General features: G+C 42.5%; 1 protein-coding gene across 14 annotated transcripts in view; it reads right to left on the bottom strand.

Moving 5' to 3' along the window:
• Positions 1–15,149, bottom strand: part of SUSD1 (sushi domain containing 1) — a 236,561-nt gene that overhangs the window by 65,573 nt on the left and 155,839 nt on the right. For 8 of the 14 annotated variants that reach the window (XM_033926260.1, XM_033926156.1, XM_033926166.1 and 5 more), the window contains one exon: positions 771–822. In XM_033926260.1, the coding sequence (XP_033782151.1) occupies positions 771–822 (52 nt within the window). Of the gene's footprint in view, positions 1–770; positions 823–14,692; positions 14,863–15,149 lie in introns of those variants that run through there. The other 6 variants (XM_033926222.1, XM_033926182.1, XM_033926202.1 and 3 more) reach the window with 2 other exon arrangements.

The raw sequence follows: 15,149 nt of genomic DNA, 5'->3' as shown, positions 1-15,149 counted from the left end.
CCTCCTACTAGACCAGATAAGGCACTGGCTCAGGGTACTGCTAAAAGGTACCAAAATCCCAATCCAGCATCTATGCCTCTAGGAGTCTGAGGGTAGACCAAACTGGGATTTTGGCACACTTTAATCACTAGCACCCTGATTCAGGGCCTCACCTAGTCCACAAGCTCGAGCCAGTCCTGCAGACTTAGTTGATCCCCCCCCCCTGTAAACCAGGGATCTCAAAGTCCCTCCTTGAGGGCTGCAATCCAGTCAGGTTTTCAGGATTTCCCCAATGAATATGCATGAGATCTATGTGCATGCACTGCTTTCAATGCATGTTCATTGAGGAAATCCTGAAAACCCGACTGGATTGCGGCCCTCAAGGAGAGACTTTGAGATCCCTGCTGTAAACCCTAGGTGGCAGAGTAATCCACAAGGCCCTAGTTGGGAGAGTAATCCACACCCAGAGAGATCACGAGGGGCTACAATGTATGCGCATGAGAGAGCATGTATAGAAAAGAGAAAGGTCTGTATTTTATTACTACACAAAACTCCACTGCATCCTAAATGCAGTTCTGCTTTCAGTATGACTACACAACTGAAGTCTGAGCTGAACTATGTGTGGCTACTAAACGAATTACATAACGTAATATCAGAAAACATTTCAATAACCAGTACTTAAATACTTACAAAATTAAGTCTGAATTCATCACAATGCCAAATTCAGGTATTTTAACAGAAACACAAAGAGGACAATAAGACAAATTCATTTTTCTTTCACCAGAACTTACTCTGAGCTTGCCACCTCCTGCTCTCTCTTCATGTCACCTACTCTTGCAGTACCTGAAAAACAAGATTTTTACTGGCACTGGCAGCTCACACAAGACAAATGACCATTTTAAGGTATCACTATCTCTGTCCAAGAGAGTGCTCTGGTGGGGGTGGGGAGGAATGTTCATGCTTTTTCAATGACCAGAAATGCACAAAATTTCTCATGAAATTTAGCCATGGGATTTTTAATGAGCCAGAAGTTCTATGGCTAAATTTCGCAAAAATATTTGCTAAACTGCAATTTTTTTTTTTTTTTTTTCAAACTAGTACATTGGCCTCTACATATTATTCCATTTTTGCATGGGGATGCTAGACAATAAGGGGCTGGTATTCAGTTGGTGGGAGGCAGCCTGCATAAGTGCTGCGGTTGGGACTGAACGTTGGATATTCAATGTTGGGCCATTTCCAGTGACTGGCACTGAATATCTGGGGGGAGGGGGGATTGGGGGTGGGGGCGTTTAGGCTAGTGCTAACTTAACCAGCTGAGCAAATATTCAATGCTGACTGGTTAATATTGGGCAAAAATAGGACTACAATTTTGCAGTCCAATTTGTCTGTTAAACATAGCCAGTCAGTCACGCGATATAGCTGGTTAACGTTTTAGCACTGAGTGTGACTATTTGGCGGAGATAAAAGGTGATCTCACACTAAATATTCACAGTTAGGCACCAAAATGCTACATAACCAGTCAGGGGCCATTTCTGGCCAGTTAATAGCTTTGACTAACAAGAGGTATAAGTTTTATATTTAGCACTAATACTACTACTAAGCATTTCTAAAGTGCTACATGGCATATGCATCACTGTACAGTAGTTAATATAGCTATATAAACAATGGTCCCTGCTCGAAGAGCTTACAATCTAAGCAAAAACAGATAACAGCGGAGGGGGAGGTTGAGCTCGTTAGGAGTTGAAGGCAGCATCATAATGGATGATTTTTTGGCCGAAAATTCTCTGAAGTGTGAACAAGGTCTTTTTTGTTTAAATTCCAACAGTTTTTGTCGATGAAAATGCAAGATAACAGCATAACTTTAATAACAGTAACAAGAGGGCTTCAACATTTTATTCAGAAAATAACCCAATACCTTCCCCACCCGCCATGATTCCATAACAAAGAGGTACGTGAGCCCAAATAAGAAGCACCATTAAGAAGAGCATAATATAATACAACAGTAAAGTCACTGACAGGGGTAAGAGTAGGTCTTTTTTGTTTAAAGGTTTCAAGTTTTCCCGCTTATCAAGTTTCTAAGTGGCTTACAATTATAAAATTATAAAATAAGGGATATACAAACTAAAGTCATAACAAGACAGTACTAGACATATATTTACACTGGACGTTGAATATGAGGGGTAAAAGGGGTAAAATACAATACTGAATAGGAAAGTAAGACATAGAGGGTAAGTACATAGGGGAAAGACTGGATAGGCTGACACCTAACAGTTCTGTAGCAGAGTTGTAATTTTGTAATGTATGGATGTGATAAGTTATATATGTTTCATTGAAACTGTTTAAACTAAATGGAATAGAAATTTTTAAAATAAATAAAACTAGGGGTTCAATTTTTAGATCATTTACCCCCTCTTCTACGAAACCATGCTAGCAGTTTCTAGCGCGAAGAACAGCGCTGAATGGCCCGCGCTGCTCCCGACGCTCATAGGAACTCAATGAATGTTGGGAGCAGCGCGGGCCATTCAGCGCAGTTCTCTGTGCTAAAAAAACGCTAGCGCAGTTTCGTAGAAGAGGGGGGTCTGACTTTCAGATTTAAGCACCTAAATTGTCCTCTTTGAAAACATATTAGGATCAAGTGCTTAAATTTATGCTCAAAATGTAACTAAACTCTTTAATTTAGGATCCTAAGAACTGTGTGGTATCAGGAGCAGAGCTGGGGGAAGCCCAGAGTCTCATAACTTTAACACAATTGCTAAACTGGTTTCCGATGGTTTAGCCTGCACACATTTTAGTGGTGGATTATCAAAATGGCTTATCTCTGTTTTTAGCGAGCTTTCTAGCAGTCTCCGAAACTACCATGCAAATGGGCTCTTCCACATTAAAATGAACACTCTGGTGGATTCTTTACAATCGCCGAGTCATTCTTCAAGAGCGGCGTTGGCTTTTGGCGATAAAAATCAGTTGACTGGTCTGGGGTGGAGGGAATTACAGCACTGTCTAAAACCCCAGCAGCACTGTTTAAAACCCCAGCAGTGGGAGAGATGTCCACTCTCTCCTGCTGCCACACAACAACCCCCCCCCCCCCACCTCCGACACCCAGCACCCGCTCTTCCGCTGCTGGGAGGGGGGGATTTCTTGGCAGCAGGAGAGAGTGGGCATCGCTCCCACTGCCGAGGTTTTAAACAGTGGTGTAACTGTACCCCTGGACCAGTTGCTGATTTTTATTGCCATAAGCCGACGCTGCTGTTCAAGAATGGCTTAGCGATTTTAAAGAATCCACTGGAGTGCTTATTTCAATGTTGAAGAGCCCATTTGCATGGCACTATCAGAGACTGCTAGAAACCTCCGTAAAGACAGAGATAAGCCGTTTTGATAATCTGCTGCTAAAATGCATGCAGGCTAAACTGTTGGAAACCAGTTTAGCGACCGCATTAAAGTTTTGAGAAATTGGTCCTAAATTAGCCAAATGAATGGCAGCATACAGGCCACGTTTATGTTTATTATAAAACGTTATATACTGCCCTTCAGTGAAAACATCAAAGAGGTTTACAATCAAAGTACAATTAAGAAACAGAAAAGAGGACAAAAAATAGCATTCATGGAGTATCTTGATCTTTATTCAATCTGGTCTCATTATTCTCAAAAGAAAACGAAACTTCACAGCCTACTCTTCAATTCAGTAGCTTAAATCAGCAGGCATTAAACATACAGCAGAACAGAGAAACAGGTTAACCTAGCTTTCAACCCTGTAAACCAATTTTGCTTTAAGCTATCCATCTATTTTCTCAAAGGGATATTCAGCTTCCTTTAAATAAACAAAATCTAAACAAAGAAGAAAATCTTTGGACTCTCTCAGCCACACCCAGGACTCTGGCTTTATGATATTATCTTGGTCCTTTTCACCTGTCACTGTTTTGACAATTATGCTACAAATCTCATCCGGTTCTTTCTATAACTGACATTTCCTCTTTGTGCTTCGGCAAGCTATCAATTACACATCCATGCCTATTTGCACACCTGTACTGAAAAACAGCACATGTGGTAAACCTTTTCACTCCCTAAACAAGTGGGTGGTTTGCAATGCCTCTCAAATCATAACTCATGTGTGTGCTCACCTCCCCAGACCCCTGTAATGAAAACTACATTCTGTCACAGCCAGGTCTACATGAGGGCTGATTAAGCTATTTGGCTAGGATAACAGGTTTCTTTGGAGAGGTGAGAGGCGGGTGGCAGCAAAAAGCTATTGCAGTCAAACCATAAACAGTCCTGATAACCACATAACTCATAGAACCACTGGCACAAACTTTTACCTGCAAAATAAAGTTTAATATTTAAAAGTCTGATGTCCAATTATAAGTTTTTATAGACTTCTTGTTGGATGATCAGGAGTGTAGTTTAATTATTATAGTCCTGGAGGGTAGGGGAGGAGATAGCAGTTTCTGGTCTTGGTCATCTTACTGGGTTGAATGGTGCAGAGCCTGCTGTCACCTCTGGAACTTTGCTGGTTGGAAATTCCTGCAAGCAAGGTTTCCGGGGCCTCCCAGAGGACTTCAGATTCAATCCAGAGTGCAGCAAAGATCTGTGGTTTTGATCAGCTTATTGAATTGAATGGTGTGGAGCCTGTTGCAGCTGCTGGAACGTCACCAGTTAGAAACCCTTTTGAGCACTGGAGGAATTACCCTTGTAACATCATCAGGATTTCTTAGAACTTGAATAGTTTGAGCCCTCTTGCAACTTCTAGATCACCACCAGTTGGGAACTCCCTCAGATAATGGAGGAACTACTCAACTGATGTCCTCAGGGCCTTCTGGAGGACTTTAAAATTAAATCTTTGTTGTAGCCTTTTGAAGCCCTTTCAGAACACTGGTGTAGTGCACGAGAAACTCTGCTGAGAACTGAAGATTGATCTTCATTGGTATGTGCAAAATTAAATCTAAGAACATTAAAAATACATGATTAAATTAACTTCTCTTCTTTGATAATTCTGGACCAAAGACTAAAGTCCACCTGGTACTGTCCTAGGTTCCAACTGCTGAAGTTGCTATCTAAGCTCACTCCAGCCTATCCAACCATCCCGTTGTTTGCAGGATATCTACTGTAAAGTTTAGTCAGGAACATCCACACGTACTTCTTAATGTTGCCACCAGATGAGAGATGATTTGCATTTAACCAGTTAACCATTGTTTAACCAGTCGGTGCAGTTTCTGGCCATTTAGATAGTGCTGAATTGGCTGGATTGTAACCGGGTCAACACAAGCAGTAGCCTCATACTCCTCTCCCTCTGAATGATCTTCGTTTAGCTTAACTGAGTAATTCCCACCTCCTATGGCCTTGATTAAAGTCTACAAAATCCTGAATGGAGTAGAACGGGTACAAGTGGATCGATTTTTCATTCTGTCAAAAATTACAAAGACTAGGGGACATTCAAAGTTACAGGGAAATACTTTTAAAACCAATAGGAGGAAATATTTTTTCACTCAGAGAATAGTTAAGCTCTGGAACGCATTACCAGAGGTTGTGGTAAGAGTGGATAGCGAAAGGTTTGAACAATTTCCTGGAGGAAAAGTCTAGAGTCTGTTATTGAGAAAGATATGGGGGAAGCCACTGCTTGCCATGGATCGGTAGCACGGAATATTGCTAATCCTTGGGTTTTGGCCATGTTTTAGTGACCTGGAGTGGCCACTGTGAGAACGGGCTACTGAGCTTGATGGACCATTGGTCTGACCCAGTAAGGCTATTCTTATGCTCTTATGTCTATTGTTTCATCTACTCCAATGGACAAGCCTATTCTGGTGACTCCTAGAGAATGACATGGTGACAAAATTCATCACCATTCCCGTCCCCGCGGATAACTGCGGGAAATAATCCCATGTTATTTTCTAGTGTCTATTTCAACCTCAGTCCTTCTACACCAGCATTCTTCAAAGCAAAGCTTTTGGGTCAGTGGTTGTGACCATTCATACTCTGATTCTTCTCTCTCTCTTTAAAGAATGACATGAAGATGGTTTCCCGCGGTTATCCGCGGGGATGGGAACGGTGTTAAATTTTGTCACTGTGTCATTCTCTACTCTGGTTGCTGCTGCAACTATTTCTTCTGCTATTTTGCCACAAGTTGTTTCTTTATCTAATATGGAGGGCTAGAACTCTGGTGGCTGTTTCTGAAGAAAAGAAAGTTTCCCTAAAAGATATTTAGCAAATTGTCACCAGAGCGGAAGGCATATTTCGAGGAACAGTGACTCAACTTTGTAATTTTTGCTTATAGTGGAAGAATCTAAATTGTCTGATTTGTTAGAAATTTTGCTTTGTTAAAAAAGGGTGTTTTTAACTTTAGAGTCAAAGATCTGTACTTCTACCAGTAGGAACTCCCTTTCATCACATCTTAAATTAGATATTGTGGAGAATATGGCTAAAATGAGAAGTTTACATTTTTCAAATTTTTACTTAACTTACGTGTCACCAGAAATTCTGCTTAGGAAGTATCATGAAAAGGTACTTAATATTTCATCTTCTGGCTAGTTGGTCTATTCCTAGTAACTCTTGGGTGAGCAAAGGTGACAAGGAGAGCTTTGATGTTTTGTCTTCTGAGAAGAGTTTTCATCTTACAGGCTTTTTGAATAATTCCCAAGATAAGGAAGGTCATCTTATTAGTAATTTTATCACCTCCTCTAAAGTGAAGGATAAAATATAAGTAATGAAGACTGTTTCAAGAAAAATTATATTCTGTTTATGGTGCTGAATTTTCCCTGATAGTGTGCAATCAGCTTAAACAAAAAGGAAAACTTACAGTATTTGGCTTTGAAACTTCAGGTTCTTCCTCTTTGAGAAACATTCTCTTTGAAATTTCCATGCAAGTGGTCAGATTTCAGGGAAATAATTAAGATTTCCTTGATTCTATGCATCTTTGAGACATATTTTAAAGATTGGAACAATACATGACAGATTTGGGACTGCTGCTTTTTAACATATTTATCAATGATCTAGAAATGGGAATAACAGTGAGAATTAAATTTACTGATGACACAAAATTGTTAAATCGCAAGAGGATTGTGAAAAATTGCAAGAGGACCTTGTGAGATTGGAAGACTGGACATCAAAATGGCAGATAACGTTTAATGTGAGCAAGTGCAAAGTGATGCTTGTGGAAAAGAAAAACCCGAACTATAGCTATGTGATGCTGGGTTCTGTGTTAGGAGTCACTGCCCAGGAAAAGGATCTAGGTGTCATTGTTGAGGATACATTGAAATCATCAACTCAATGTGTGGCGGCTAATATGAAAGCAAATAGAATGTAAGGAATTATCAGGAAAGGAATGGAAAACAAAGATGAAAATGTTAAATGCCATTGTATTGCTCTATGGCACCTCGAATACTGTGTGCAATTCTGGTCGCCGTATCACAAAAAAGATATAGTGGAATTAGAAAAGGTACAGAGAAGGGCGACAAGAATAATAAAAGCTTGGAGAAGAGACGGCTCGGGGTGATATGATAGAGGGCTATAAAATAATGAGTGGAGTGGAAAGGGTAGATATGGTAGAAAAGGTATGCAAGCAGATTGATAGGCTTAAAAATGATAAATCCCTGGGACGGCATGGCATCCATCCGAGGGTAATCAAGGAATTGAAAGGGGCTATAGCAGGGTAGAAGAGGTATGGCAAGCAGATTGATAGGCTTAAAAATGATAAATCCCTGGGACGGCATGGCATCCATCCGAGGGTAATCAAGGAATTGAAAGGGGCTATAGCAGGGTAGAAGAGGTATGGCAAGCAGATTGATAGGCTTAAAAATGATAAATCTCCGGGACCGGATGGCATCCATCTGAGGGTAATCAAGGAATTGAAAGGGGAAATAGTTGAATTGCTTCAACTAATAGCCAATCTGTCGATCAAATCGGGAAGGATTCCGGAAGACTGGAAGGTGGCAAATGTTACGCCAATCTTCAAGAAAGGTTCAAGGGGTGATCCGAGAAACTACAGACTGGTAAGTCTAACCGCGGTACCGGGAAAGATGGTAGAGGTGCTGATAAAGGACCACATCATTGAGCACCTTGACAGACACGATCTGATGAGGACCAGCCAGCATGGCTTCAGCAAAGGAAGATCTTGCTTGACTAACTTGCTGCACTTCTTCGAGGGAGTAAACAGGCAGATAGACAAGGGTGACCCGGTCGACATTGTATATATCTAGATTTTCAGAAGCATTCGACAAGGTTCCGCATGAACGATACTTTGAAAAATTGTAAGCCATAGAATTGAGGGTGAAATACTCACTTGGATTAAAAACTGGCTGGCGGTTAGAAAACAGAGAGTGGGGGTAAATGGACAATACTCGGACTGTAAAAGCGTCACCAGTGGAGTGCCGCAGGGTTCGGTGCTTGGACCCATGCTCTTCAACATATTTATAAACGATCTGGAAATTGGTATGACGAATGAAGTGATTAAATTTGCAAACAATACTAAGTTATTCAGAGTAGGGAAGATTCAGGAAGATTGTGAAGATCTGCAACGTGATATACACATGCTTGAGAAATGGGCCGCAACATGACAAATGAGGTTCAACGTGGATGTGTAAGGTGATGCATGTTGGTAACAAAAATCTTATACACGAATACTGGATGTCCGGGGCGTTACTTGGAGAGACCCCCTCAGGAAAGAGACTTGGGAGTGCTGGTCGACAGGTCGATGAAGCCATCTGCGCAATGTGCGGTGGAGGCAAAAAGGGCAAATAGGATGCTAGGAATGATTAAGAAGGGGATCACGAACAGATCGGAGAAGGTTATCATGCTGTTGTACCGGGCTATAGTATGCCCTCACCTGGAATACTGTGTCCAGCACTGGTCACAGTACATGCAGAAGGACACGGTACTACTCAAAAGGGTCCAGAGAAGAGCGACTAAAATGGTTAAGGGGCTGGAGGAGTTGCCGTACAGCGAGAGATTAGAGAAACTGGGCTTCTTCTCCCTTGAAAAGAGGAGACTGAGAGGGGACATGATCGAAACATTCAAGATACTGAAGAACAAATGGCTAAAAATGTAAAAAAGGGAGATAAAAATTTTTTCAGATATATTAGTGAAAGGAGGAAGATAAAAAATGGAATTGCTAGGCTAAAAGATGCTGGGAACAAATATGTGGAGAGTGATGAGGAGAAAGCAAATGTGCTAAACAAATACTTCTGTTCTGTGTTCACAGAAGAAAATCCTGGAGAAGGACCGAGATTGTCTGGCAAAGTTACACGAGAAAATGGAGTAGATTCTGCGCCGTTCACGGAGGAGGGTGTTTATGAGCAACTTGAAAAACTGAAGGTGGACAAAGCGATGGGACCAGACGGGATCCATCCCAGGATACTAAGGGAGCTCAGAGAGGTTCTGGCGAGTCCTATTAAAGACTTGTTCAACAAATCTCTGGAGACGGGAGTGATTCCTGGGGATTGGAGGAGAGCGGATGTGGTCCCTATTCATAAAAGTGGTCACAGGGATGAAGCAGGAAACTACAGGCCGGTGAGCCTCACTTCAGTTGTTGGAAAAATAATGGAAGTGTTGCTGAAAGAAAGGATAGTGTATTTCCTTGAATCTAATGGGTTACAGGATCCGAGGCAACATGGCTTTACAAAAGGTAAATCGTGCCAAATGAACCTGATTGAATTTTTTGATTGGGTGACCAGAGAGCTGGATCGAGGACATATGCTAGATGTAATTTACTTGGATTTCAGCAAAGCCTTTGATACAGTTCCTCATAGGAGGCTGTTGAACAAACTTGAAGGGCTGAAGTTAGGACCCAAAGTGGTGAACTGGGTCAGAAACTGGCTGTCGGACAGACGCCAGAGGGTGGTGGTTAATGGAAGTCGCTCGAAGGAAGGAAAGGTGACTAGTGGAGTCCCTCAGGGTTCGGTGCTGGGGCCAATCCTGTTCAATATGTATGTAAGTGACATTGCTGAAGGGTTAGAAGGAAAAGTGTGCCTTTTTGCAGATGATACCAAGATTTGTAACAGAGTAGACACCGAAGAGGGAGTGGAGAATATGAAAAAGGATCTGCAAAAGTTAGAGGAATGGTCTAATGCCTGGCAACTAAAATTCAATGCAAAGAAATGCAGAGTAATGCATTTGGGGATTAATAATAGGAAGGAACCGTATATGCTGGGAGGAGAGAAGCTGATATGCACGGACGGGGAGAGGGACCTTGGGGTGATAGTGTCCGAAGATCTAAAGGCGAAAAAACAGTGTGACAAGGCAGTGGCTGCTGCCAGAAGGATTCTGGGCTGTATAAAGAGAGGCGTAGTCAGTAGAAGGAAGAAGGTGTTGATGCCCCTGTACAGGTCATTGGTGAGGCCCCACTTGGGAGTATTGTGTTCAGTTTTGGAGACCGTATCTGGCGAAAGACGTAAGAAGACTTGAGGCGGTCCAGAGGAGGGCGACGAAAATGATAGGAGGCTTGCGCCAGAAGACGTATGAGGAGAGACTGGAAGCCCTGAATATGTATACCCTAGAGGAAAGGAGAGACAGGGGAGATATGATTCAGACGTTCAAATACTTAAAGGGTATTAACGTAGAACAAAATCTTTTCCAGAGAAAGGAAAATAGTAAAACCAGAGGACATAATTTGAGGTTGAGGGGTGGTAGATTCAGGGGCAATGTTAGGAAATTCTACTTTACGGAGAGGGTGGTGGATGCCTGGAATGCGCTCCCGAGAGAGGTGGTGGAGAGTAAAACTGTGACTGAGTTCAAAGAAGCGTGGGATGAACACAGAAGATTTAGAATCAGAAAATAATATTAAATATTGAACTAGGCCAGTTACTGGGCAGACTTGCACGGTCTGTGTCTGTGTATGGCCGTTTGGTGGAGGATGGGCAGGGGAGGGCTTCAATGGCTGGGAGGGTGTAGATGGGCTGGAGTAAGTCTTAACAGAGATTTCGGCAGTTGGAACCCAAGCATAGTACCAGGTAAAGCTTTGGATTCTTGCCCAGAAATAGCTAAGAAGAAAAAAAAAAAAAAAATTAAATTGAATCAGGTTGGGCAGACTGGATGGACCATTCGGGTCCTTATCTGCCGTCATCTACTATGTTACTATGTAATAGATAAAGACAGGTTGTTCACCCTCTCCAAGGTAGAGAGAACGAGAGGGCACTCTCTTAAGTTAAAAGGGGATAGATTCCATACAAACGTAAGGAAGTTCTTCTTCACCCAGAGAGTGGTGGAAAACTGGAACGCTCTTCCGGAGTCTGTCATAGGGGAAAACACCCTCCAGGGATTCAAGACAAAGTTAGACAAGTTCCTGCTGAACCGGAACGTATGCAGGTAGGGCTGGTCTCAGTTAGGGCACTGGTCTTTGACCTAGGGGCTGCCGCGGGAGAGGACTGCTGGGCACGATGGACCACTGGTCTGACCTAGCAGCGGCAATTCTTATGTTCCTATGTTCTTATGCTTGTTCACTCTTTCCAAAAATACTAGGATTAGGGGACATGCGATGAAGCTACTAAGTAGTAGATTTAAAACAAACCGGAGAAAATATTTATTCACAAAACATGTAATTAAATTCTGTAATTCATTGCCAGAGAATGTGGTGAAATCAATTCGCATAGCAGGTTTTAAAAAAGGGTTGGTAATTTCCTAAAAAAGAAGTCCCTAGGCCATTATTGAGATGGCTTGGGGAAATCCACTGCTTATTCCTAGGATAAGCAGCATAGAATCGGTTTTGCTACTTGGGATCCATCAAGGTACTTGATACCTGGGTTGGCCACTGTTGGAAAGAGGATACTGGGCTTGATGGACCTTCGGTCTGTCCCAGTATGGTGATTCTTATGTTTTTATGTACGTTCATGCAATGTTTACATTTCTTGCTATATGAATTCCCTTATGTTATATTTTATTTATTGAAATTTTATAATAATACAAGTATACAATGATGACTTGATACATGTCAGAGATGAAGAAATTAAAATTAACAAAATAAGATATAGACAAGTAATATTTAACTCTTATTTAGCCCACAATATTTGTAGATCAAGAAAGGAAATAAATTTCAAATCAACTATTTAGATTATTAGAGTAATGACATAAGATAACCCATATCACTACCAGATGGAAGGTCATATCTAACTAGTCATGGTAACCACACTTTCTTTAGAAGTAATAAATTCCAATAACTGTTTGGGCTAAAAAAAAAAAATTCTTATTTTGAAATAGCACATAACATTTTGAGGGAAATTAACAAGAAATGTAGCCCCTAGAGCAAGAACTCTTGGTTTTAAGGCCAATAATTCTTTTCTACGTCTCTGGGTTTTTTTGAGCTAAATCAGAAAAAATTTGTACATTAGAGCCCAAAAATTTGTCATTAATATGACGGAAATACAAACGCAAAATAAATTCCCTGTCACTTTCCAGGACTACTGTAAGCATCAAGGTAGTTCTATCAGTCACAACATCAAGGGAGTTTTCTAAATAAGTTGTTAAATCCATATCCACATTTTGAGCAGGTTGCTTTCCAATAGGAGTAGACTCCTCTTGTGATCGTTTAGTATTCAGGTAATAAGTTCTCATAATTGGAGGTAAATTCTCCGTTGGAATGGCCAAGGTCTCCTGAAAATATTTCCTTACCATTTCTACTGGTGATATAATAGGACATTTCGGAAAATTCAACACCCTTAAGTTATTTTTCCGTAGTTGGTTCTCAAAATTCTCCATTTTACGTGAAATATAGGAGCTCTCTTTAATCCTTTCCAATTCCACTCTTTTCATTTGTCCCAAATCCTCTTCATACTTCTCCAATTTTTCTTTTAAATTAGTTACTATAATCCCTTGTTGCTCAACCTTAGAAAGGACAGTACCATAATCCACTTTCAAAGCAGACAAAGATAGTTTCAGGTTGGAATCCATAATTGATATGGCCTGCCAGAGTGCTTCCATATCAATCTTCTCAGGCTTTCTCAACTCCCCAAAAATGACAGTTCTCCCTCCCGAAGCGTCTCTCACCTCTTCTTCTCCTCTGATGCAGGGAATTAGATGACCCTGTTCACCTGCTCTTTCCTCCAAAGAGTCCCGTGCAGATGTCCCTATCACATAGGTGTCCAAACTTCCATCTCAAGGAGGCAGGACCCCCTCTGACTCCTGCATGCATTCACTTCCAGGTTGGGGAGGGATTAGCCTTTGCTCCGGGCTCAATGACGCCCGGCTTCCCACGCCAAGAGTGCCCGAAAATTCCGGGTTCTCCCCCAAAGTGGAATGGGTTTCTTCACCCAAACGGGCCAACGCGCTTTGAATCGATGTCTGGACCATCCGCTGAAAGGCTCCAGTCGCCAGAAGGTTAGAGTGAGAGGCTCCCTTCCTCTTCCCCATATTAAAATATGGGGGAGAGTCAATGCGAATGCTGGTTCAGGCGAGGTAAGCAGCGACGCTCGTTCAGGCGTCCGTTCTCGACGCCATCTTGATCTCCAAATGAATTCCCTTAATCCATTCATAATGTTACAGGCACGATTTAAATCAAGTCTTTCTGACTAGTGATTTAAATTATAATTTAAAACAATTTGATTTAATCAAATCGACCTGGTAAGCATGCACCACAGTTTACTTCTACTACTACTAACAATAATAACACAATTTTAAACACATAAAATAATATTTTAACATAGCTAATATAATAAAACCCTTACCCGCAAATGCGCAGTTCATACAGCATGATCCCTGCCGCTGTGATTTGTGTGTTCCATTTGCAGCGCGTGCACAGCGGTGTGGCATGCGCGGCGGTGGAGCATGTGGCGGTTTGATTTGCAGCGGTAAGAGGAGCATTGCCTTTGCCGACGTTGCTTACAGCCTAGGGCAGGGAGGAAGGCTTCAACTCGCTGTTCCTGCTTGCTTCGGGCCTTCCTCGCTGCCAGGTCCTGCTTCTGCCTTTGCGCAAAAAAAAAGTAGGTGAGAACTGGCAGCGACGAAGGACCGAAGCAAGCAGGAGCAGCGAGTTGTGAATGCTGCGCTGCTAATGGCTGTGTGAGACCCGGGAGGAGAGGGTAGGGGGATGAGCAACGCTACTGATGGCTGGCCTACCACTGGACGGGGGGAGCAGGGAAGGGGTGCTGCTGGACAGGGGGAGGTAAAATGAAGGGAGAAGGGCTACTGCAGGACAGGGGGAGCAGGCAAGGGGTGCTGCTGCACAGGGAAGGATGGGAGGGAAATGCTGCTGCTGCACAGGGAAGTGGAAGGGGGGAGGGAAAGGAGGCCAGGGAGCAAACTTGCTATGCTTTGGGGGGAGGAGTGTGCTGGGGGGGCAGGCAGCAATCTTGGTTTGCTCTGTGGGGGGGAGACAGAAGGGGGCCAAGGAGAGAGACAGAAAGAAAGGCAGGCAGGAATGGCGCCACAGAGAGAGATAGGCAGGCAGGCAGGGGGCCACCAAGAGAGACAGAAAGGCAGGCAGGCAGCGCATGAGAACAAAAGACAGATGCACACAGAAAGACAGCGGGCAGGGAGAGACAGAAAGCATGAAAGACAGACAGACAGCTAGCAGCCAAGGAGAGAGAGACAAAGAAAAAAAGACGGACAGACAGACAGTGGCCAAGGAGAGAGAGAGAAAGAAAAAAAAAAAACCCCACCAGACAGCTCACACGGTAAGTTTTCATCAAATTTTGTGATCTGTTAAGTCTACACATCTATTCTAGTGCCCGTTAATCTAACGGGCTTAAACACTAGTAATAATATATTACCAAAAGATTAAGAGGTATTACCATTTACTTACCAAGCAACTGAGAAAGACAGAAACAGTAGAAAGCAAACAGTGGTGACTGATCCAAAGCCGACTGCAGCCACCCGCCACAGAGAAGGTGATAACCCTGAAAGAAAATGTCAACAGCTTCCCTGAATGGGTTTAAATGGGGCAGTTCAGTCTCACCACTCAACAGACAATAGCTAAAAAAGAAAAAAAAAAAATGCTACAGTACAACTCTTGTATTGGATTTTAAGCACAGCAGGGCAACATTAACCACCCCAGACTAGCAGCACAGCTTTCTTAGCCCCCTGTCGGAAAAAATACAACAAAGTGCAGAGCCATTGTTTAGGCCAGTGGTTCCCAACCCTGTCCTGGAGGACCACCAGTCAGTTGGATTTTGGGATAACCCTAATGAATATGCATGAGAGAGATTTGCATGGAGGTGACAGGCATGCAAACCTCTCCATGTATATTCATTAGGGCTATC

Source organism: Geotrypetes seraphini, chromosome 1 (genome assembly GCF_902459505.1).
Source record: "Geotrypetes seraphini chromosome 1, aGeoSer1.1, whole genome shotgun sequence".
NCBI lineage: Eukaryota > Metazoa > Chordata > Amphibia > Gymnophiona > Dermophiidae > Geotrypetes > Geotrypetes seraphini.
Note: the sequence above shows the minus strand (reverse complement) of the source record. Positions and strands in the feature narration are given on the sequence as shown.